At 38.2% G+C, this 22,436-nt stretch overlaps 1 protein-coding gene across 3 annotated transcripts in view; it reads right to left on the bottom strand.

Annotated features, from left to right (window-relative positions):
* Positions 1 to 3,594: 3,594 nt before the first annotated feature.
* CFAP95 (cilia and flagella associated protein 95) overlaps positions 3,595 to 22,436 on the bottom strand; it is an 85,686-nt gene continuing 66,844 nt past the window's right edge. For all 3 annotated transcript variants that reach the window (XM_004048108.5, XM_055350764.2, XM_055350765.2), the window contains one exon: positions 3,595 to 3,868. In XM_004048108.5, coding sequence (XP_004048156.1) covers positions 3,686 to 3,868 — 183 coding nt within the window. In that variant the 3' untranslated portion in view covers positions 3,595 to 3,685. The remainder of the gene's footprint in view (positions 3,869 to 22,436) is intronic.

Genomic DNA, 22,436 nt, shown 5'->3' with positions numbered 1-22,436 from the left:
TGTTAAACATTTTTTTAAAGTTATGATATTAATATTTGGAACGATAATTTACTGTGTTAGATTTTGCTTAGATTTTCCACTTTGGTTTACAATGCCTGCCTCATACTTGTTCTCTGCTATTTGGAGTGAGCTTCCAGCTATCTGCAAACTTCCCTGCTGCTCTGTCTGAAATAAAGTTAGCTTCTGATCTGTACATCTTTATGAAAGAATTTTCCTGCTGCTCTATTCTTGACAGTGGCTGTGCCAGGCACTTCCATGGCCTCTCCCAGCCCGCCACCTACATTCTATGTCCCACAAAAAGACTTCACCACTTTTTCTTAGCGTTTTCACAAATCTGGAATTTTTCTGCACCTCTGGAGCACTGGTGTCCATGGAGTGACTTTCCTTTATAAACAAACCACTGAGTTGGCTTGGCCCTCCCTGCCTCTTGTCTTGATCTGCCAGTGTCATATCCTAGGGTTTGGGCCTGGTACCCTCACTTCTTACCTCATCTCAAATGCGTTCCTAACATACGCTGAGGATTGAGGTTGAGCTGAGGATTCTCTATTCTATATTTATAAAGCAAAGTCCTTGACCCACTCCCCATCTCTACATTCTATCTAGGCTGGGATCTTGATTTTGACTTGAACTGAACCAGATGTGCTATATCCCCACTATCAGGATGCAGCCTCTGCCTTCTTCATCCTAACGCCAGTCACCAGAGCTTCCAGTTTGCTGCTTTTCTACCATTCCTTCCCCCTACTATTTCACATTGTCTCATCTCTCCCTAGGGAGGGGGTCATAATGCCTCCACAGTTGAGTGAAGTGTGCCAGGTGGAAATTGCAGCAAAACAGTGAACTTAGCGTCCATCTAAAGAGACCCCGCCCTCCCTCATACCCCTGCTGATTGTTACTGCGTGAAAATGTGGCCAAGTGGTGCCAGATCTGCCAGATTTTCAAGGGAGTAGAAATCCTGATTTTTAAGTAAAATGTCTTAATTAATAAAGTTTGGTTCTATTTTTTTAAATTAATTTTTAAACACACTGTGCAGACCACATAAAACTTACATGTAGGTCAAACTTAACTCAGAGACCCCCTCTTTGACATATCTGCTTAGGATCTGCTCAACATTCTCTCATTCTCCCAGCAGTCTGCACCTTGCCTTGGTGGGCTCACACCAATGTCTCTGACACAGCAATGCATAAAGGCCAAAAGAGAGATGCTGTGTACATTTGAATGAGATATTGCTGTAGAAATGGATCTCACTAACTTTATAAACATGAAAGATACAGTGTGATTTTGGGGTCTCGGGTGTGATTTTGAGGTTTCATTTGAATGAGATATTGATGTAGATACAGATCTTATTAACTTTGTAAATACAAAAGATATAGTGTGATTTGGGGGTCTTAAGTGGGGTTCTATGACACATACACATGGACCAGTCAGGAGACAGTGTAGTCACTTCCCACAGAGGACATTATCCAACAGTGAAATCTGAATTCCAGCTTGTCTTATTTGAAGTGGTCTTTGATGCTGGTGAGATGAACCATTGAAGTGCTTACCTCAATATAAAATATTTTTACCTAAAAGATCAAGTTGTTAGAATAACGTAGAGTTCATTGAGTCCAACATTCACTCATTCACTCACTGAAGGCAACGTAATGCTTGTCATGGGGAAAACCCCTGCAGTAACCTTTATTTCAGTGCACCATTTTCCTAGGCTAGTTTAAATACAATCTCTCTCATTTCGTTCTCCTTCTAACCCAAACCCAAACTGATTTCTAAGGTGATCCCTAATAGCAGACCTAGTCGTTTATACAAAATGTCATGTTAGTCATCGTGACAGTATAACATTTCTGCTAAAGTAAGTGAATCTTATTTTATGTTCTAGGCACCAGGCAGTGTTCAAAGGTAATGATGTGGCCATTAAAACCTTTTCTCCACAAAAATAAATTATTAAATGATGAGTGGCTTGACATCCAGATTTGCATACTTCAAATAGCTCTTCACCCCAGATATATTAGTGTTAGGAATGGTTAAACTTGGATGTATAGTGTGTGGAAGGAAAGGTAATCCTAGGTAGATATCTACTAGAATAAGTACTACATAATGAATTAACATTTATATAGACTATATTATACTTAATGTATATGTAATATACATAATTAGCATATATAATATACATATTTGTGTGCATATGGACACACATTTTAAAGCAGCAGGAAATTATAGTAAGATTCTTCTGGCACATGCTTATCTGGTATATCACATTTTCTATATTAATTATCATTTCTGTCATCAAAAAGCTTATAGTCTTTTTCATATCTTGTGAATCCAGCATTAGAGGCAATGTTCAATTAGCATTTATCATGAAATGCTAGTTCGTGAATTTTATTTTTTAAAGAAAAATAAGTAAATGAAGCCCAAGTCGGCCAAATAATTAAATACATCCTCAGAAGAAATAAAAGTTTTCAAATGCACCTCAAAGATCCATCAGAATCTGCTACTCCTATAACCCTGGGCAACAGCTATGAACTGAATTCTGTTCTCCCCAGATTTATATGTCAAAGCCCTTACACCCAATGTGGCTATCTGAAGATAGGGTCTTTAGGAGGTAATTCAGGTTAAATGAGGACATAAGAGTGGGGGGTCTAATCAAATAAAACTGTAGCCTTACATGAAGAGGAAGCGAAAGAGGCCCGCCACCCCCATCCCCCTCCTGCCATGCAAGAACAGGGCAAGAAGGTAACAATCTTAGCAATTGTTTTGACTCACCTTCTTATTTTACAGAAATTTATTTTTGCATGGTTTTGGAGGCTGAAAAGTCCAAGATCAAGGTTCCAGCAGGGTTTATTTCTGGTGATGGCTCTCTTCCTGGCTTGCAGACTTCTTTGTTGTTTAGGCCACCCAGCCTATGGTATTTTGTTACGGTAGACCCAGCTGACCAATACAGCAGACTACTTAAATCTCCATGGACCTCTGTTTGCTCATCTGTAAAATGTGAGGGTAAGTCAAAACAATGGCTAAGATTTCTTCCAAATCTAACACTAGATGACTAGATTTCCCATCAAACCCCTAGAGTTTCACAAAGATTCTATCTGTACCTCTGCTATCCATATATTCAAAAGGCCTTAACTTGAATAAGGAAAAATGTCATGCAAAATAAATAATCCACAATGAAACTAGCTACCACAGATAAATAGAAATTTATAGATACCAATTTCCCCCTCAAAAGAAAATCACATACATACTCAGCATTATTATAGGGCCAGTGTTGCCTAAACTTCGGCCATTTAAGTTTTATGTCAACCTATATATTTATTCACTTAAAATTTGTCTTCTGTGGAATTTAAGTTGGCCTACTTTTTTATAATTAGCCACACCCTAAGCAATCATAAGCTTGACTGTGCTAGTTTTATGTGTTTTTCTAATAATTATTAAAACAAATACATAATCCATAAAATAATGTTTCACTAAATACCATCTAGAATTGTGTAGCATGCTCTCAGCAAGACACACAATAAACTTCGGAAAATACCAGAGTAGCTTATGAAAATAAGGATATAAACACTGGTCCAGAAAATAAGACTTTCTGCTTAAAGGAATCTACTATAGTAACACTTCTATTGCATTTATTAAGATAGAAAATCATCAACTGCTACATCCATTTTTCATTAGTCAGAGATGCTGATTCCATACATTATTTTTAAATTGGCACGATAGGCCCACTAGTCAAGGGATAGAGTTTCCGTTTTACATCTGAATTAGCATAAATCCCACTCTCATCATGCCAAGTGTTGATGCCAAATCTTTTAGAACCATTTAGATCCATGAACTGAGAACGGCATTTTCTGTGGACTATGGAATAATCATCTTGACAGGGATAAGCCTATGGGGGAAAAAAGAGAAATAATATTTAATAACTGAAATATGTAAAAAGAAGTAATCTTCAAAAGTTTATTTTTCATATATTATTCTTATGATTGAAGGTTAATTTTTAACAACTGATTAATTTGTTCTCTCAAATAGCAAATGTTTCAATGAAAAAAATGGCTATTGCATTCATAATTACTTCAAAGCCCAAAAAAAATATAATTCATGGTTGTTTATAAAACTAAAAAGTTACTACACATGTAAAATTTTTCTAAACCACAAATACACAGCATAAAGAACAATTTAAATTTTATGATCATATATATAAGACCAAAACAATTATAATTTAATTACAATTCAACACCTTTTAAAAATATGTTATAACCATTGCAAAGAATAATATCTTGGGTTATATCTTTAATAATTGTTACCAAGTCATACTTCCCATGACACTGGTAAATGCCAAGCTCTGACACATTGCTGTAAGAATTTACCTCAACATAACCCAGTGTAGTGTTTAAGATGTTTATCCTTAGGCCACTTCAGAAAAGCTTCATTGTAATAAAACAAGATATTATCATTGACTATTTCCCAAAGGATATATGGATTCTTTCCGATTACACCAAGGGTAATGGCAGACATGGAACATAAAGACTTTTAACTGATTATCTAATTTCTGCTTTAAATTGGCTGTAATTTTAAAGCACTAGGACAATGTTGAAATTAAATCACCAAAGCTATAAAACAATGAAAGAACACCAAAATAGTTACAATCTTAGACGCGTTTTGTCAAAAACAATTGAAAATTTTCATCATATATTCAACCTTAATAGTGTCCATGTATTTATTGAGTGTCTATTACGGGTTAGGCACAAGTATTGAGTGTCTATATTTTCTAATCCATAACTGGGCTCTGAGGTATGAATTATTACACCCACTTTACACGTAGAAATGATGATTTGCTTAAAATCTCAGGAGAGAATTTAAAGAAAGTCAGTAATAAGCGACTAAGCTAGGACTACAGATTAGATCTATCTGACTATAAAACTCATTATCCCTCCAGAACCCTAACAAAACCTTTATCAATTAAGAGATGAAAATAAATATGAACTATAAAATTGCAGAGCTACATAATATCTGTGTCACTGTTCTGTGTAGTTTGGGCTTTTGCTTTTGTCATTCGGGCTATTTCTTCAGGTGTTATGGTTGGTTGCTTGGTGGGTAGGTCAAATAGAGGTCCTTTAAATGAGATTTGAGCATCTCTGGCCAAAATGTTCCCTCAAAGGGAGGTGAGATCTTCTCATTCCCATCCCTGCTGCAGTCAAACTGAAGAGAGCTTCAAATACAGCGTCTTTGGGCTCCTTCAGCATTTCATAAGCAGAGAGAAGGATTTTTATGAGGTGAGTGACAAGATGAAATGTGCTGTTCTAGGAAAGTGATTCTGGTAGCAGAAGCATTAAAGACTAGAGGAGGAAAAAACTGGATTCTGAAACAGTGATTAGAATTGGATCTCAATCATTCACATGTCATCAATTACATGAATAAACAAACACGGTCTAGACATACAATAAAATATTATTTGTCAACAAAAGGAATAAAATACCGATACATGCTACAGAATTGAAAGACCCTGAAAACATTATGCTAAGAAGCGAAACCACATATTGTACAACTTCTTGTATTAAGTGTGCAGAATAGGCAGATTCACAGACACAGAAAAGTATACTGGTGATTGACAGGAATGGGATGATGGGAAGGAATGGGGAGTGACTGTTAATAGGTACTGAGTTTCCTGGGGTGACAAAAATGTCCTGAAATTGATTGTGGTGGTGATTGTACAATCCCATAAATACACTAAAAAAACACTGAATTGTACACTTTAAAAGGGTGAGTGTTATAGTATGTGAAATTATATCTCAGTGAAGCTGTTATTAAAAAAAGAATGGGCCAGGCACAGTGGCTCACTCCTGTAATCCCAACACTTTGGAAGGCCAAGGTGTGAGGATCACTTCAGGCCAGGGGTTTGAGACCAGCCTGGGCAACACAGTGAGACCACGTCTCTATAAAATATAAAATTAGCTGGGCATGATGACACGTTCTTGTAGTCCCAGCTACTCAGGATGCTGAGGTGTAAGGATCACTTAAGCCTAGGAAGCTGAGATTGCAGTGAGCCATGATCATGACACTGCCCTCCAGCCTGGGCAACAGAGCAAGACCCTGTCTCAAAAAAAAAACGCATTGGAAAAAGCAATTCTGACATTAGAAAAACTAGTTAAGAGACTGTTGCCTGTTAATCCATGTTGGTTACATTGGGTTCCTCTCATTCTCAGTGCTGTGTTGGTAAACCAGCTCTAAAAAATTAAAATTGTAATATTTGCCAATTTCTGTGGCATAAATACTCCCACTAAGGCTAACTTCAAGTTACCAGAGTGAGGTCAGTGAACACTGAAGAAGAGGTGAGCATAGTTAGCTCATGGCAACTGTTAAGAGCTGGCTCCAGCTCACCCATGAGTCCGCTTCTCCCATTTTCCAGGGTGTAGCAGGGATGTGGTTTGAGTAGGACTGATCTCAGTGCCAGGTCTAGGAGCAGAATCTAATTGGCTGAAGATAATCAGAATAGTGGCATCTCATTCTCAATGACAGTAATAGGTTCAGTGTTAGGCATGTGACTTAAATTGGTCCAAACAGACTAAAGCCCAGGACTTCTGTTCAATGGTTTATGTGAAAGAAGTTCTTTTTCCACGATTGGACACAAATGAAGAAGCATCTATCCCAGGGTACAGTTTGCAGCTCTCCTATAACCAATCTAGCATGACACCAACACCATAAAAGTCACGTCTGACAGTCAGTAAGAAACACAATAGCATTACTATATCAATCCTTTCCTGAAGTCTGACTTTTTAGAACATGGAAGCCAGTAAATTGCTTTTATAGTCTGACCCAGTTTGAGCTGGATTTTGTACATCTTATTAAAAGCATCCTAACATACACCTGAATAATCTACAATATTGGAACACTGAGGTACTTGGAATCAGAGCAAATAAATGGGTCAAAACCAAGGGAGCAGGGCATATATGAAAAGTAGGAGTGAAGGAAAACAGGAAATTTGTGACAAAGCATACAACTAGGAATCAGAAACATGCAAACATGAAATAGGAGAACAAGGCAGGTATTCAAAAATTAGAACAACTTACTAGAAACCTAGAGGGTATAATTATTATAAGAAAGCAGAGAGAGTATGCTTTTCAAAGTTTAACACAAAAAGCATGAAATAGAATAGAAAAAAAAAAACAGGTATACCAAGAACAACCTTAAAAAAACCTTACTATTGACTGCAGCTCAGAACCAAGGCAAAATTGGTATTGTGGGAATCCTGGACAAGAAAGTCGTTTGGTATACCACTCAAGTCAATAAAGCGGGTAATAACTGGAAAATTATTCATGTGTTTTCCTCTTTCCATGTATATAACCACCGATTTGTACTTTGTTTCAGAAAAACACCAGCCAAAGAGAAAAGTCATACCAGCTTCTAACATACAAAATAGGATTTTTGAGCAAGACAATATCCTTGTAATCCAACTCACAGTTTTGAGGACTTTAGAATGTCAATGATCAAACCTGGGAGATTATAGAGTTCTCCAAATGGGTAGAGAAAATACCCTTTGCTATGAAGGCTTAGAGAAGAGTTGAAATGAAGAGGAGAAAGATAGGGAAGAACCTGTCAAGGGAATTGTGAGAATTAAAAAAACAAAGGGGAAGGGAAAGCAGAAAGGGCCAACATTATGTCCCAATTTTCCCATCCCTGGGCCTTAATCAGGCAAAGTCCCTTTGACCTGAATAGTGAATGGTACACTAGACGAATGAGAATGATGGCAAAAAATACATAGGATCTCTTTGTAGATTCTGGATATTAGCCCTTTGTCAGATGAGTAGACTGCAAAAATTTTTTCCCATTCTGTAGGATATGAACAGACACTTCTCAAAAGAAGACATTTATGCAGCCATAAAACACATGAAAAAATACTCGTCATCACTGGCCATCAGAGAAATGCGAATCAAAACCACACTGAGATACCATCTCACACCAGTTAGAATGGCGATCATTAAAAAGTCGGGAAACAACAGGTGCTGGAGAGGATGTGGAGAAATAGGAACACTTTTACACTGTTGGTGGGAGTGTAAACTAGTTCAACCATTGTGGAAGTCAGTGTGGCGATTCCTCAGGGATCTAGAACTAGAAATACCATTTGACCCAGCCACCTCATTACTGGGCATATACCCAAAGGACTATAAATCATGCTGCTATAAAGACACATGCACATGTATGTTTACTGCAGCACTATTCACAATAGCAAAGACTTGGAACCAACCCAAACGTCCATCAATGATAGACTGGATTAAGAAAATGTGGCGCATATACACCGTGGAACACTATGCAGCCATAAAAAAGGATGAGTTCATGTCCTTTGTAGGGACATAGATGAAGCTGGAAACCATCATTCCGAGCAAATTATCGCAAGGACAAAAAACCAAACACCGGCCAGGCGCGGTGGCTCACGCCTGTAATCCCAGCACTTTGGGAGGCCGAGGCAGGTGGATCACGAGGTCAGGAGATAGAGATCATCCTAGCTAACACGGTGAAACCCCGTCTCTACTAAATACACAAAAAATTAGCTGGGCGTAGTGGCGGGCACCTGTATTCCCAGCTACTCGGGAGGCTGAGGCAGGAGAATGGCGTGATCCCATAGGGCGGAGCTTGCAGTGAGCCAAGATCGCGCCACTGCACTCCAGCCTGGGCGACAGAGCAAAACTCCATCTCAAAAAAACAAAAAACAAAAACCAAACAAAACAAAACAAAACACCACATGTTCTCACTCATAGGTGGGAATTGAACAATAAGAACACTTGGACACAGGAAGGGGAACATCACACACCAGGGGCCTGTTGTGGAGTGGAGGGGGGCGGGAGGGATAGCATTAGGAGATATACCTAATGTAAATGACGAGTTAATAGGCGCAGCACACCAACATGGCACATGTATACATATGTAACAAACTTGCACGTTGTGCACATGTACCCTTATACTTAAAGCATAAAAAAAAAAATACATAGCAGCTTCCTGGCCCCCATTTCTGTTGGAAACTCTTGAAATAGATCAACTCTCAGATGGCCCTTTCCTTCCACTAGCATGGTCAGACAGAGGGAACCACTAAGACTCATCAATCTTGAGCCACTTTTGTTTTCCTGTGGCATGGATGAGATCCTAAGGTAACTGCAAGTCTGCAGAGGAGGATACTAACAGGGGCTGCAGAGCCGACCATTGGAGCTGGGGCTGCATAAGAGTCACAGAAGTTGTCTGTGGGGTGTACAGTGTCTATGGGAATGGAAATGAGGCTGAGTCATCCCAGACAGGCCTTCTGGGCTCCAACCAAGCCCAAGGATAAAGAGAAAAAGACTGCCAGTTACAATGTCTATAAAGTTTGGCCACTAATGCCAGCAAAGAAAAGAGCAACCAGGTAGACTACGGATATCACCTCAGAGAACAGAACAGGCAGAAAATACCACACGTAAAACCCTCCTCCTCCCTTCTGGCATCAGGATGCTAAGTCACATCCTTCTCTCCATGTATCTGGATGCCATTGTAGGGAAAGCTGCATTCTTTTTGCTGCAAACAACCCACTCTGCTCATACTAGTGTAAAACAATAGTCATGAGGAGAGAAAAACATACTTTTTTCAGGGGAGAAAAGAGTATGATGTATTGGGGTCCCCAATACCACCTCAGGTTTGATGACCTAGGAGGACTCACAGCTGTGTGTGTATATGCACACACACCTATATACAGACACTCCTCAATTTGCAATGCAGTTACATCTCAATAAACCCATCTAAGTAAAAAATAAACTCATAAGGTGAAATGCATTTAATACCAATAAATGCATCATAAAGTCAAAAAATTGTAAGTTGAACCATCGTAAGTCAGGGACCACCTGCATAGTTGTACTCATGGTTTTGATTTATTACATAAAAATGATACAAAGCAAAATCAGCAAAGGCTATGGGCTGACATCCACAGGAAACCAGGTGCAAATTTCCAAGAGTCCTCTCCCAGTGGAGTCACACAGGATGAGTGTAAATCCCCCAACAGTGAGTTGTGCCATGCTGTCTGCTGGGAAAGCTAATTGCAGACTCAGTGCCCAGAGTTTTTACTGGGAGCTGGGTCATGTAGGCAGCCTCTGCCTAGCATGTCCCAAAATTTCAGACTCCCAGAAGGAAACAGGTGTTCAGCATAAAACATATTGTTTGCACAAATATTTTAGCCACAGTGGGTCATTCTAATCAAGGAATTCTTATCCTGAAAGCCAAGTTTCTAGATGCCAATCAAGGACCAACATTGTGAGCAGGCTTTGAGAGGATAGTAGTCTCAGTTCTGCTATGTTAGCTCTTCTCTGCACACACAGGATGGGAGACGATCTCTGAGAAAGTGAGCGTTTTCTTCAGGAGGAATTAAACACTTTCTATAGAAAGCAGAACTATTTAAATTATGGCATCAGACTAAGCTTTAAATGGATTGAAGAACTTATGTTTTCCCACTGGTGGTGGGCTCCAGAAGAAGGTCAAATATCAGTTAGATAAATTTCCTCTGCATATGTGAGTTGCAGACAGTTATGTTTTCCACACCCTAACATAATAGGTAAATCTCTCTTCAACATGTATTTAGTGGGAATGGGAAGAAAGTGTGTATTGAAACAGATTTGTGAATTACTATATGTTACTGTTGGCTAGGTCACTATTCGGTGCTACACACACAGAGCCGTGACAGAGTTTACTTAAGGAAGGACAAGCATTGCAAGCTTTTTCTGAGCCCTTCAGGTAGATGAGTGTAACCAGAAGAATTTGTCTGATGTGTGGAATGAGTGGGCATTAGTGTACAAAGGCTTATGCAGAATGAAAGAGTCATTTCACAGGAAGAACATAAAGGACTTACACAGCTAACTGAGGACAAAGAACCAAAGATGATTCATAGCTTCAAGCCTGGAAGGCCAGGAGAGTTATAATAACACTGAAAAGAATTAGAAAGACATGGGGGTGGGGATGATTTGTTTTAGGGGGGAAATGATGAGTCATATTTTAGACATTTTTAATTTAAGATGACATCAGTAAAAAATGTTTATTTGGAAGGTAGTGCTGTGGGACAGATGGCCTGGAGAGAAGTCAGTGCCCTATGCACAGCAGTGATCACTGGCAGGGAAAAAATAGCTATAAAGAACATTATTGGGACCATGGATGATATTTAACATGGACTGTGGATTATATAATTGCACTGTATCAATTTTCCTGAAATTGAAAACTGTACCACAGACACTCATCCTTATTTTTAGGAGATACACATTGAACTATTTAGGAGCAAAAGGGCATAATGTCTTCAGCCTACCTTCATATGGTAAACAGCTATCAACTCTGCAAAGAGTATATGGAAGCTCCTTGTGCCATTTTTGAAACTTTCCTGTAAGTTTGAAATTATACAACAATTAAAATTACCCCCCGCCCAATGTTGATTGGTATACAGCCATGGCAATTGATGAATTCTCTGAGATTGTGTAAAATGAGAGGTGCAGGGATCTGGAGCACAAATGTTGGGGAAGCCCATGATTGGGTCCATAAAGAAGCCATGAAGGACAGACAAGGAGAGGTTAGGAGAGAGTGTTGCAATGTCATAGGCTCTGAAGAGGGAGGGAGGCTGAAGAATGTAGTGGTAATCAACAATTGCTAAGCTCCAAAGAAGCCTAACCCAGAGTAGCACCTGACAAAACACAACAATGTCAATTAACCTCTAGCCACCCTTGAGGGTGCATTTTCAGTGAAGGGTTGGGGGAGTCCCATAAAACATGCTGGTAGAAGGAGGAAAAGAAAGAGCACCAGAGAAAGGAATGCTGAGGGCAAAACAGGCCCTGCCAAAACAGGAAGCACTGGAGTTGCAACAAAAGAATCACCATACGGGAAAACTGGCTTTCAGAAGATTGGTTAACAAAGCATTCTTCTTTCTTTTCTTCTTGTTCTCTTCCTTCTCTTTTTTCTTTCTCAGATCATGGCAAGGCAGGTTAGGATGTTAAAGGAGGGTCCTCCTAGTGAGTGGTTCCCCCAACCCACCTTCCCTCATGGTTTTACCACTTACATCAGTAAAATGCATTAATGTATCTTTAAACAATGGAGTCTCCCGGTATCCACTCCACCTCCACCCCCATTGCCCCTAGTATGCTCTATCCTTACTCTAAGCACCATTATCTCCTGCACCTTTTTTCGGTGAAATGATAATGCTACTTCTTAGTCAACTGTGTAGCCAGTCCTTAGCTGATTTTTTCCAATCTTCTGGTAGGCTATTGCTTGGTTCTACTCATTCATACAGGATTTCATCCTTTTTCTTTAGGACCTTTCATTTCTGATAGTTTTATTTTTCAAGGTCATTTTCAGTTTTAGGACTGCCTTCTGGAACATAGTAACTCTGCCTAATTTAATATTACAAGATAATTTGGAAGCATAGTCTCAATTCCTTCATCCAGATCATCCATAAAAATGCATAATGGTTTATGTTTCCTGGCCAAATTAGTCAGTGCAAACTAACCTTGCATCCACCATTAAAGATAGCTATTAGCCACCTGGCATTAGCACAGCAAAGACCATTCTTTCCTAGTATGGCTATAAGGATGCTCATTTTGAGTGTTCCATTTACTCTTAAAATGATATTTGAATTAGTAAGCTTATTTATGTGAATGTCACATTGGATGGAATGAAAATAGATATAAAAGTAAATTGTTGTGATATTTTGTTTCATTATTTCCAGCATACATCATGTATAAAAAGTCTTTACCAATTACATGCACTTGACTGAAGACTTGCCTTCCTCTAATAAGGTAGTTAAGCACACGTGCAGAGTGGTGGGAGGAAAAGAAGAATTACCCTACAGTCAAACCTACCTTATCTGCCCTGGGGACCAATGGGGGATGGGTATCTCAGGTGGATTCCCTCGTTCATTTACTTCACTAAATTTAAAGTATTTTATTTCTTTTATTTTTTCAAAATTTTTTTTTCAGAGACAGAGTCTTTATGTGTCACCCAACCTGGAGTGCAGTGGTGCAATCATAGCTCACTGCAGGTTTGAACTCTTGGCCTCAAGCCATTTTCCCATCTCAAGCCTCCCAAAGCATTGGGATGACAGGTGTGAGCCACCGCACCTGGCCAAATTTTATTTCTATTGGATATTTTTTCCTCCAATGATTGTGTCACAAACATAAGAATAATTGGCAAATGTAGCTAAACAAATATGTAACTAGTGGGATATATTCTTATGTATTTAAGAAGTATTTACTACTCCTATTTATTTGATAAAGTTTTAGGAGGGAGAAGCATTTGTAACAAATACAGGTATTAACAGAGCATGAGACTCTTAGCTACAGGGAAATAGCCATGGAAAGTACAAAGAAATTTAGGCTGTGGATAGAAATGTAAATATCTCTACCACTAATGAATCCAGTCAACATAGTAAGGTTTCACTACAAAAAAATATGAAGATCTATGTAAATGAACACTTCACAAATAAATTGACTTTTAAAGATTAATATCACACAAATTTTAGTTATGGCCAGCATCAAAAACTAAGCAATACACAATTAAACATTAGCTGTTGATATATTTGTTTCTTTCTAATGCACAAAATTGATTGGTTCTATCACTTCAATCATATAAAACACAAATACGATTTTTCTTATTCTTCAGTCTATATTATGTGAGGACATTTACCTTTGCCACTGTTTTATAATGGAATGACTTAATGGGCTGTATATCAATTTGAGGCCTAGGCTTCTCAATCTTTAAAACTTTATTTCTCCTTACAAAAGTTTTATATGTTCACTGTAGAAACTGAAGATAATCAAAAAGAAGAAAATAAAATATCTCATAATTCCAAGTTCTCTGAAGCAGAACTTAGCTTCACGGCCTAACTTAGAAACAAATGTTAGACCAGGCCAGGCGCAGCAGCTCACGCCTGTAATCCCAGCACTTTCAGAGGGTGAGGCAGGAGGATCACTTGAGCCTGGGAGGTAGAGATTGCAGTGAGCCGAGATCATGCCACTGCACTCCAGCCTGAGTGACAGAGCAAGACTCTGTCTCAAAAAAGTTAATAAATAACTTCAGAGGCAACATAAGGCAAAAGTTAAGTTTCTGGAGAAATAGGGTATCTCTCTACTAAAAGAATACAACTCTAAAAAACACTTAATCCGTTTCCTGAGAATTAAGACCCCACAATTTCTCTACTGTTGGTGATACACAAGATGAGCAGGAAGTTAAAATAATTAATTTATAATTAAGTATAATTAACATTTAATTTTCAACTAAGTTTGAATTAAATGTCTACCAAGGTCTTTAATCCAAAAGGATACTTGGTCATAAATAAATTACTATTTCAATGGGAAAAGATCATTGAGACAGAATCAAATCAAATCAAATAGTAGAATCTGAGAGCCAGAGAGCTTGGAAAGATCATTGTGTCTGTATCAGTCAAAGATCTCCAGAGAAACAGAACCAATAGAATACACACACACACACACACACACACACACACACACACACAGAGAGACTGATTTTAAGGAATTGGCTCACATGATTGTGGAGGCCAGCAAGTAACTCAGGAAGGATTTCTATGTTACAGTCTTGAGACTGAATTCCTTTTTTTCCAGAAAACCTTAGTTTTTTGCACTTAAGGCTATAAACTGATTCAATGAGGCCCACTTACATTATTTGGAATAATCTTTACTAAAAGTTAACTGATTGTAAATGTTAATCACATTTACAAAAGACCTCCACAACAACATCTAGACAAGTATTTGACTAAACTACAGGGCAAATAACCTAGTTAAGTTAACACAGAAAATTAACCATCATACTGTCTAACCCTAGTCTTTTTTTTTTTTTTTTCTTTTTTTTGAGATAGAGTCTCACTCTGTCACCCAGGTTGGAATGCAGTGGTGCAATCTAGGCTCACTGCCACCAGGCCCAACTAATCTTTCGCATGTTTAGTAGAGATGGGGTTTCACCATGTTGACCAGGCTGGCCTGGAACTCCTGAGCTCAAATGAACTGCCCACCTCAGCCTTCCAAAGTACTGGGAATACAGGTGTGATCCACCGTGTCTGTCCATCTAACTCTAGTCTTAAAATGAGGAGATCAAGGCCTACAAAAGTTGGAGTATATAAGTTTTGAGTCGTGTTTTGCAAAGTAGCTACAAATATGGCACTTGGAATCAGACCCAAGTTCACTTTGAACACTTACATGGTGTGTTATTACTCATACTTAAACTCTCCGGGACACAGATTCCTCAGTATGTAATTCTAATAGGTTGATATTCTGGGGCAGTTGTGAGGATTAAGTGAGCTAATACATGTAAGATAACTAAGCCAGTGCCTGGAACATGGTAGACAATATGTGTTAATTTCATTCCTCTCTTCCTCCCTTTATTTCTTCCGTCCCCCCTCCTTTCCTTGTTTCCTTGCTTCCTTGCTTCATTCCTTCCTTCCTTCTACTCATCTACCAGCAACTGTATGTTTTATTCAATAAGGCAAATTCTACTGTATCCCAATCAACTCGGTAGTCTATGGAAGTTCTATGGAGTTATATGAGCAAAAACCAGCAGATCCTAAGGTTGAAGCTGGGGCCTAGGAAATGTGGTTCTTAGAGCTGGCAGAATGACATGAGACTCAGAACCAGAACTGTTTGTTTATAAAACTATATAAAACCAAGCCTTCAAGTAAAAACATAAGGTTAGCACACATATGTATGACATGTGTTGAGATCTTTCAGACAAGATATTTAGGTTAGAAAGGCCACCATATCCTTTTGAACCCAAGTCAAAGAAGCCTGTTTCCATGGTTAACTAGCAGCAGCATTATGGGACACTCTGGCATGGATTATAAGACCCTTCCCTCCTCTCCAATTCTACCCCCTACCACTACCTTATTTGCAGAGGATTCTAAAACTCTCACTCATTTCATTTCAGTCAATAATACACGATAAGATAAATAAGCAAATGGCAGTTGTTCGTTTGTTAGTGAATATTGAGTCAGACAATTAACAAGACAAAGAAAATTAAATCGTGGATATAGTCAGATGAAGTACAAATAAAATAGCACTAAAATGAAAGTAATAAAGATACATTATAAGCCTGGAACTTAGTTAAATTTCAGCCTTAATTTTCCAGGTACAAGTTTGGAAAAACCACACTTTACTGTAGAATACAAGGCTTTTATACTTGATTTTTCTATGTGGCCAGATTAACTTGAACAATTTTCCATGCTATTATTTTTTAAAATAACAGAAGAAAAAGAGGAGGAGGGAGAGGAGGAGGAGAAAGAAAAAGAAAGAGACTGTCTATGCTGAAATGAAAATGGGGAAGACAATAGGGACATGGAATGAAGCAAAGATACAAAGAGAGGGCTTTAAAATAACTGGGATTTGAAAGCTAATGTAATTCAGACAAGTGAGGCTTTCTATAGAATCTTCACCCTGTTCTGGATTCTCTTTCTGTCCCAGCTCTTTCTGTTTTTCAGCAAGCCATTCTTTCTCTTGTCTTCTTTTTAAGGCACCTGGTAGGCAACCCTTCCTAGTATAATGGGATAGCTCCCTTGACCCTTTCATGGGACTCATGAAGGGGTGGCTTGCTTACTCAGCCCACAGCTCTCAACTCCTTGCAGGTAGGTAAGTGAGTGCAGAGGATGGGATGAGTGCTTCTGGGTGACCAGCAGGAGCAGAACTCTGTGCGAGCCCATGGAAGCGCCTAGGGGTTGCCCATGATCCCCAGAGCCCCTGGGGGCATGTGTTAAAGTGTACTGTCTTAGCTTTGCCATCCACGGATGGCTAAGAGTTTAACAGCTTTGTGTGACAGCCCTCTGTATCCTGAGCTCTTGTTCAGTGTCCAGGAAGAATCAGATCACACAAACAAATTGAAGATGGTGTCCAGGAAGAATCAGATCATACAAACAAATTGAAGATGGTGAATGTGGAGCATTTTATCGAGCAGTGGAAGTGGCTCTCAGTGGGATGGAGAGCTGGAAAGGGATGGATTGGGAAGATAATCTTCCCCTGGAGTTCGGCTGTCCCTGGATGAAGTCTTCTTTGAGGTCCTCCCAACAAACTGTCCCTCTGAAATCAAGCTGCTTCTCTCCAATGTCTGACTGCTTTTTCTCGTCTCTCCTTCTCTGCTGCTCTGCTGGTGAGGCCTAGGATTTTTATAGGTGCAGGATGGGGGTGTGGCGGGCCAGGGTGGCTTTGGAAAAGGCAATGTTCAGGCAGGTAAAAAGGAATGTATATTCTCACTTTGGGCCATAGGTCCAGGCTTGAGGATGTGACCCTCACTGGAGATCGCCCTCTTTTACCCAGTATTTCCCTACCTCCTGTCCGTATCATTAGGAAATAGAAAACCAAAGGCAATTCCTCTTTGGAGAGTATCTTTGAGGTGAAAGAGCCTCATTAAACAATAAAGGGCTCCTAATGGTAATTCCTGCATGCCCAACTCTTGACTTTTAGCGAAGATGCATCTGCATCTGGGATGGTTAAGTATTTCTCAGCCAAGCCAACTGAGTAAGTTCTAGAGGCCTCCAGTCAGCCAGGTACTGATCTGGCTTCTAGGAAGTCCAGGCTGAAACAACTTAGCCATCAGACACAGAATGCACAGTGCCTAGGGCTCACAATACTTTTAGGGGCCTGTGAACGTATTTTAATTTCTTTTAAAATCAGAATCTTTAAAAATGAATATAACAACAGGAATGTACTTAATGCCATTGAATTATATGCTAAAAAAGATTAAAATAGTAAATTTTATATCATGTATATTTTATGTTATGCATATTTTACCACAATAAAAAAATGCAGATGTCATTTTGAAAAACAAACTCTGTAGAAACTCAAAGCTAAGCCCGGAAATGATGCTGATAATATAATATCCATAAACACCTCAGAGCAAAGAAACTGATGACAGCTGTTATACAGAAAATTTGTCTTAAAATAGGGCATAGAAGTCCAAGAGTGCTTCCCAGTGGGGGATTAAAAAAAGAACACTGTGTGATAACAACACTCATTAGTATGTTAGTAATAATTTCAGGAGGGTTAAGAATAACGTGGTCACATGACATGGCCATAAAATACAGTAACGCAGTCAAAAATAGGTAAGGATTCAAACTGCGTAAAAGAGGGGAGAAAAGATGGGTATTTTTTACAAAATGAAAATGAGAAATACAGCCTAAAAAGATATTTCTTTTTAAAAAGCTTTTATTTTAAGTTCAGAGGTATATGTGCAGGTTTGTTTATGTAGGTAAATTTCATATCATGGGGGTTTGGTGTACAGATTATTTTGTTACCCAGGTAATAAGCATAGTACCCAATAGGTAGTTTAGATATTTCTCTAATAAGCTTTAAATCCAAAAAAAAAAGAAGAATATAGTCTAACTCGGATTACTTTTGTCTTTATATCAACTCAATTGTAAAATATATTTGTTTGTTTGTTTTAGTGGAGGAAGGGGCCCATGAAGGCAAAAGTGCTTAGGGCCCAGGAAAGTCATAATGCAACCAGGAAGTCCAGGGTCCCGGGGGACTTGAGGCCACAGCTCATTTCCAACCAGCACAGAAATCTCAATATTTTAGCAATGCCACATCCATACCAGTGCATAGAGTCCCAGTAGTAGGACAGGCAATCCTGCCATTTCAGGGACTAACTGCTGTTAAAGGGATATAGTTTCTTCTTTACTCTGAAAGAATACATGGACGTCTTGTCCATGTATTGTGAAACAATTCTCTGTTAAAAACTTTCTCAGTTTCTAACAGCCAGCTTTGGATCAGTTCTCTAATGTACCTTCTTTCCAACTTTTCTGCTGTTCTGGTTCTTTGGGAAATGATGGAGGTACTTTCAAGAGAAGGTATCTTTAATTGAAATTGAGATGAGCTATAATAAACATCCAGTTTAAGAGGAGAAGTTCAAAATAAACGGGTTGCAATTTTCTTCCATTTCCCTGATTGGAAATGACCCCATGGCTTCCTAATCCTCTGTATTTCTTTACCAATGCTTAGAGCTATGGAATGATAAACTGCATTCCCTTTACTTTCTATAATGCTGTCCCACTTTATACAAATGTGGATTAAGGAAATGTAAGAGACCATAATATAAAAATTAAGTGTCAATTTATGCACAACATTTGAGATAATATAAATCCAAATATTTTCAGATTTCTTCAAAACTTGCATAATTGCAGTTGTAGTAGACTGAATGAATGGTGAACTGCGTTCATGGCAAGGCCACATGGTGAAGTCTCTAGCAAGAAAATATTCTCTCCTTTTTCAGTATGTGTGAATTATATGCTTGTTTATGTGCACGACAACATCTGTTAGAGTTCAATCACTATTCTCTGTTATTTAACTATCCACTGTTATTATAATTAAAAGTTATTTGTATCCAATAACAATGTCATGCAAGCATTCATTAAATGTGGGTGTCAGAAGCAGCGCTAAAAATGTGCCTCAAAATCAATTGCTTTGGAAAAGACATTAGAAGTAAGTGAACAAAATTGCAAATAAAGGCAAACAACTGTCATGGTATGCTGTGCTGTTAATGTGGAAACAAATAACATGAGAAATATTAGAAATAATGCTGAAAAAATTAAAAGCATAAATATATAATGCAATGGTTAATGATTTATGTGCCCTGAAAATACATCCCACATTATTTATATTTATAATATTTAGTCCTTTGAAATTTGTGAGTTTTTAATTAGATTTATTTTATTTGAAGATACAGTCAAACCCCATGTAAATAAGAAAATGGACCTGAAATGCATTTTTAAATGATATGTTTCTTTCCTTGTGGTTTTTCTGATGATAAACGATCACACTTGTTACATTGGATAATTCTAAAAAGTGTAAAGATGAAGAAAATCACCTAGAATCTCAACATTCATTGGCCAACTGTGCTAGCATTTTGGCAGTTTCCCTAGTTTCTAAAATTTTCTCTATATTTTTATGTAGTTTGGATAAAATATACATGCAACTTTGTAACTTAATTTTTTTACCCTTAAATGAAGATTTATCAAGACACTAAGAACTATCTATGGAGATGATAAAGGCTGCACAATATTTCATCATATGACTATAACATACTTGATTAATACTACTTCTAATGTTACAACCCAATGGATTCTTCTTGCCTGCCATCCCCCAAAAAACAATACATTGAGAACAGCAGGTGTTGCAGCAAAGAAAGAGTTTAGTTATCACAGGACCAGCCAAGCAGAAGGACAGGAGAAATTTCTCAAATCTACCTTCCCAATAATTCAGAGGCTAGGGGTTTTAAGAATAATTTGGTGGGCTAGGGCCTGGGGAACTGAAAAGATTGGCTGAGAATGAAATCACAGGAGTGTCTAAACTGTCTTTGCATAGCTGAGTCAGTTCCTAGGAGAGGATCTCAGGACCAGGGAACATTTCTCTGACTGCTGAAATGCTAAATCTGAAAAATATCTCAAAGACCAGTTCTTTAGGTTTCACAATAGTGAAGTTATCTGGGAGTAGTTGGGGAAGTTATAAATCTTGTGACCCCCGTTAAATGGATCTGGAGCAGTAAGCAACGTATAGAAAAGCAAGTTAAGCAATGCCAGGTCATTATTTAACTATGCCTATTCTTTAGCAAAGCTCAAGCCCTTACCATAAGTCTAAACTTATGACCTTTTGTTAGTATTTACAAATACGGTTTCCGTTTTTGAACGACGGTATCAGTTCAGAAAAAGAACTGTTATGGCCTCCACACAAGAAGGAGCAAAAGCAGCTGAGCCTGGTAGAAGCAAAATGGACTCAGTTATGTCACATTTCCCTTCTTACTATAGTTTTTGCAAAGGCAGTTTCAGTAATACTAAATATTTAGGTACTTTCCAAGTTTTGTCATCATAAATAATTCAGTGATGAATGTATTTGCATATGAATTTTATTGCTAGTTTCAATTACTTTTCTTTGGGGAAGTTTCCTAGAAAAAGAATTATTAGGTCAAATGGTTTTTTTTTCCTTTTTGAGACCAAGTCTCACTCCATCACCCAGGCTGGAATGCAGTGGCACGATCTCTGCTCACTGCAACCTCTGCCTCCTGGGTTCAAGAGATTCTCCTGCCTCAGCCTCCCAAGTAGCTGGAATTACAGACACGCACCACCACATGTGGCTAATTTTTGTATTTTTTAGTAGAGACAAGATTTTGCCACATTGGCCAGGCTGGTTGCAAATGTCTGACCTCAAGTGATCCACCTGCCTCGGCCTCCCAAAGTGCTGGGATTACAGGCCTGAGCCACCATGCCTAGCCTCAAATAGTATGTTTTGAAAACATTGACAATTTTATTCTCAAAAGAAAAATCTTTTTGTCTTAATTCATATTGTTTATTATTTGTAAATGGGGTGTGTTCCCTATATTTACTAGTTAGTTGATTATATTTCCTACTTTGTAAACTGCCCATACATTATTTCCTTTGCTCATTTCTCTAGGGTCATTAACATTTCTCCTGCCAATATGTATGAGTTCTATATATATTAAGTATATTAAACAATAAACTACCACATTTGCTGTTTCTATGTCTTAAATATTATTTTTTTAAATAGAAAAATATAAATCAGAATGTAGCATATAATGAAGGTGGCGTCCTAAACCCCTTACTTCCCTAAATCGGTTATGCTACCTTTTCAAAACATTTCTGATTATTCTCATCTGTTTGTCCTTTCAAATAATTCCTGGAATCTTAAAATTCTCATAGAAAACAAAATCCATTGGAATTTTATTATATTAAACTTATAAATTTGGTTTATAGTTAGTTTAGTTTTCCAGTTCCCTAAAATGGTACCTATTCCTTTTTATTTGAGATATCCGCCTCAGTCATGTTTTGGTTCATATTTTAAAACAAACAGATAATGGCTTCAATTTCTTCTTCTGGATCCTCAAGGGTTGCAGTCAGATGGAAGCCAGAGCTGGAGTCCAGGCTCTGCTAAGCTGATTATCCATGATGGCTTCCTCACTCATAAGTCAAGCTTGCCAGTGTTCCTCCCACGGCCTCTCCCTCCAACAGAGTAGCCTGGATTCTCTGGTGGCTCAGAGCTTAAAAGGTGGAGGCAATCTTAAAGCTAGGCTTAGAACTGGCACACAGTCACTTTTGCCATGTTCTACTGATCATCTCAACTCGAGATGGAGGGATCCTCACCTTCAATGGTGAGTGGCTTGTGCCAACAGGAAGGTCTGCCGTCTTTGGAGATAAACTGCCACATTATCTTTTATTGATCCTGGTGAAACTTTCCTCATTAAAGAATTTTGAATTTGTGTTGCTAATAATAATTTGTATGCTTTTTTCTTTTATAATTTATTAACTGTTAGTGTTGATGTGAAGGAAAGCTATTGTCTTATTTATTCTAATTACTTCTCAGATTAATATCTTGGTTCTCCTGAATAGATAATTATACTATTGGAAAATAAGATGTTTTTCTCTTCTTTACCGATAGTTAAATATCTTATTTCTATCTCATGTCTAC

Source organism: Gorilla gorilla, chromosome 13 (genome assembly GCF_029281585.2).
Source record: "Gorilla gorilla gorilla isolate KB3781 chromosome 13, NHGRI_mGorGor1-v2.1_pri, whole genome shotgun sequence".
Taxonomy (NCBI): Eukaryota; Metazoa; Chordata; class Mammalia; order Primates; family Hominidae; genus Gorilla; species Gorilla gorilla.
The sequence above is the reverse complement of the archived record's forward strand: the minus strand, read 5'-3'. Positions and strand labels throughout refer to the sequence as shown.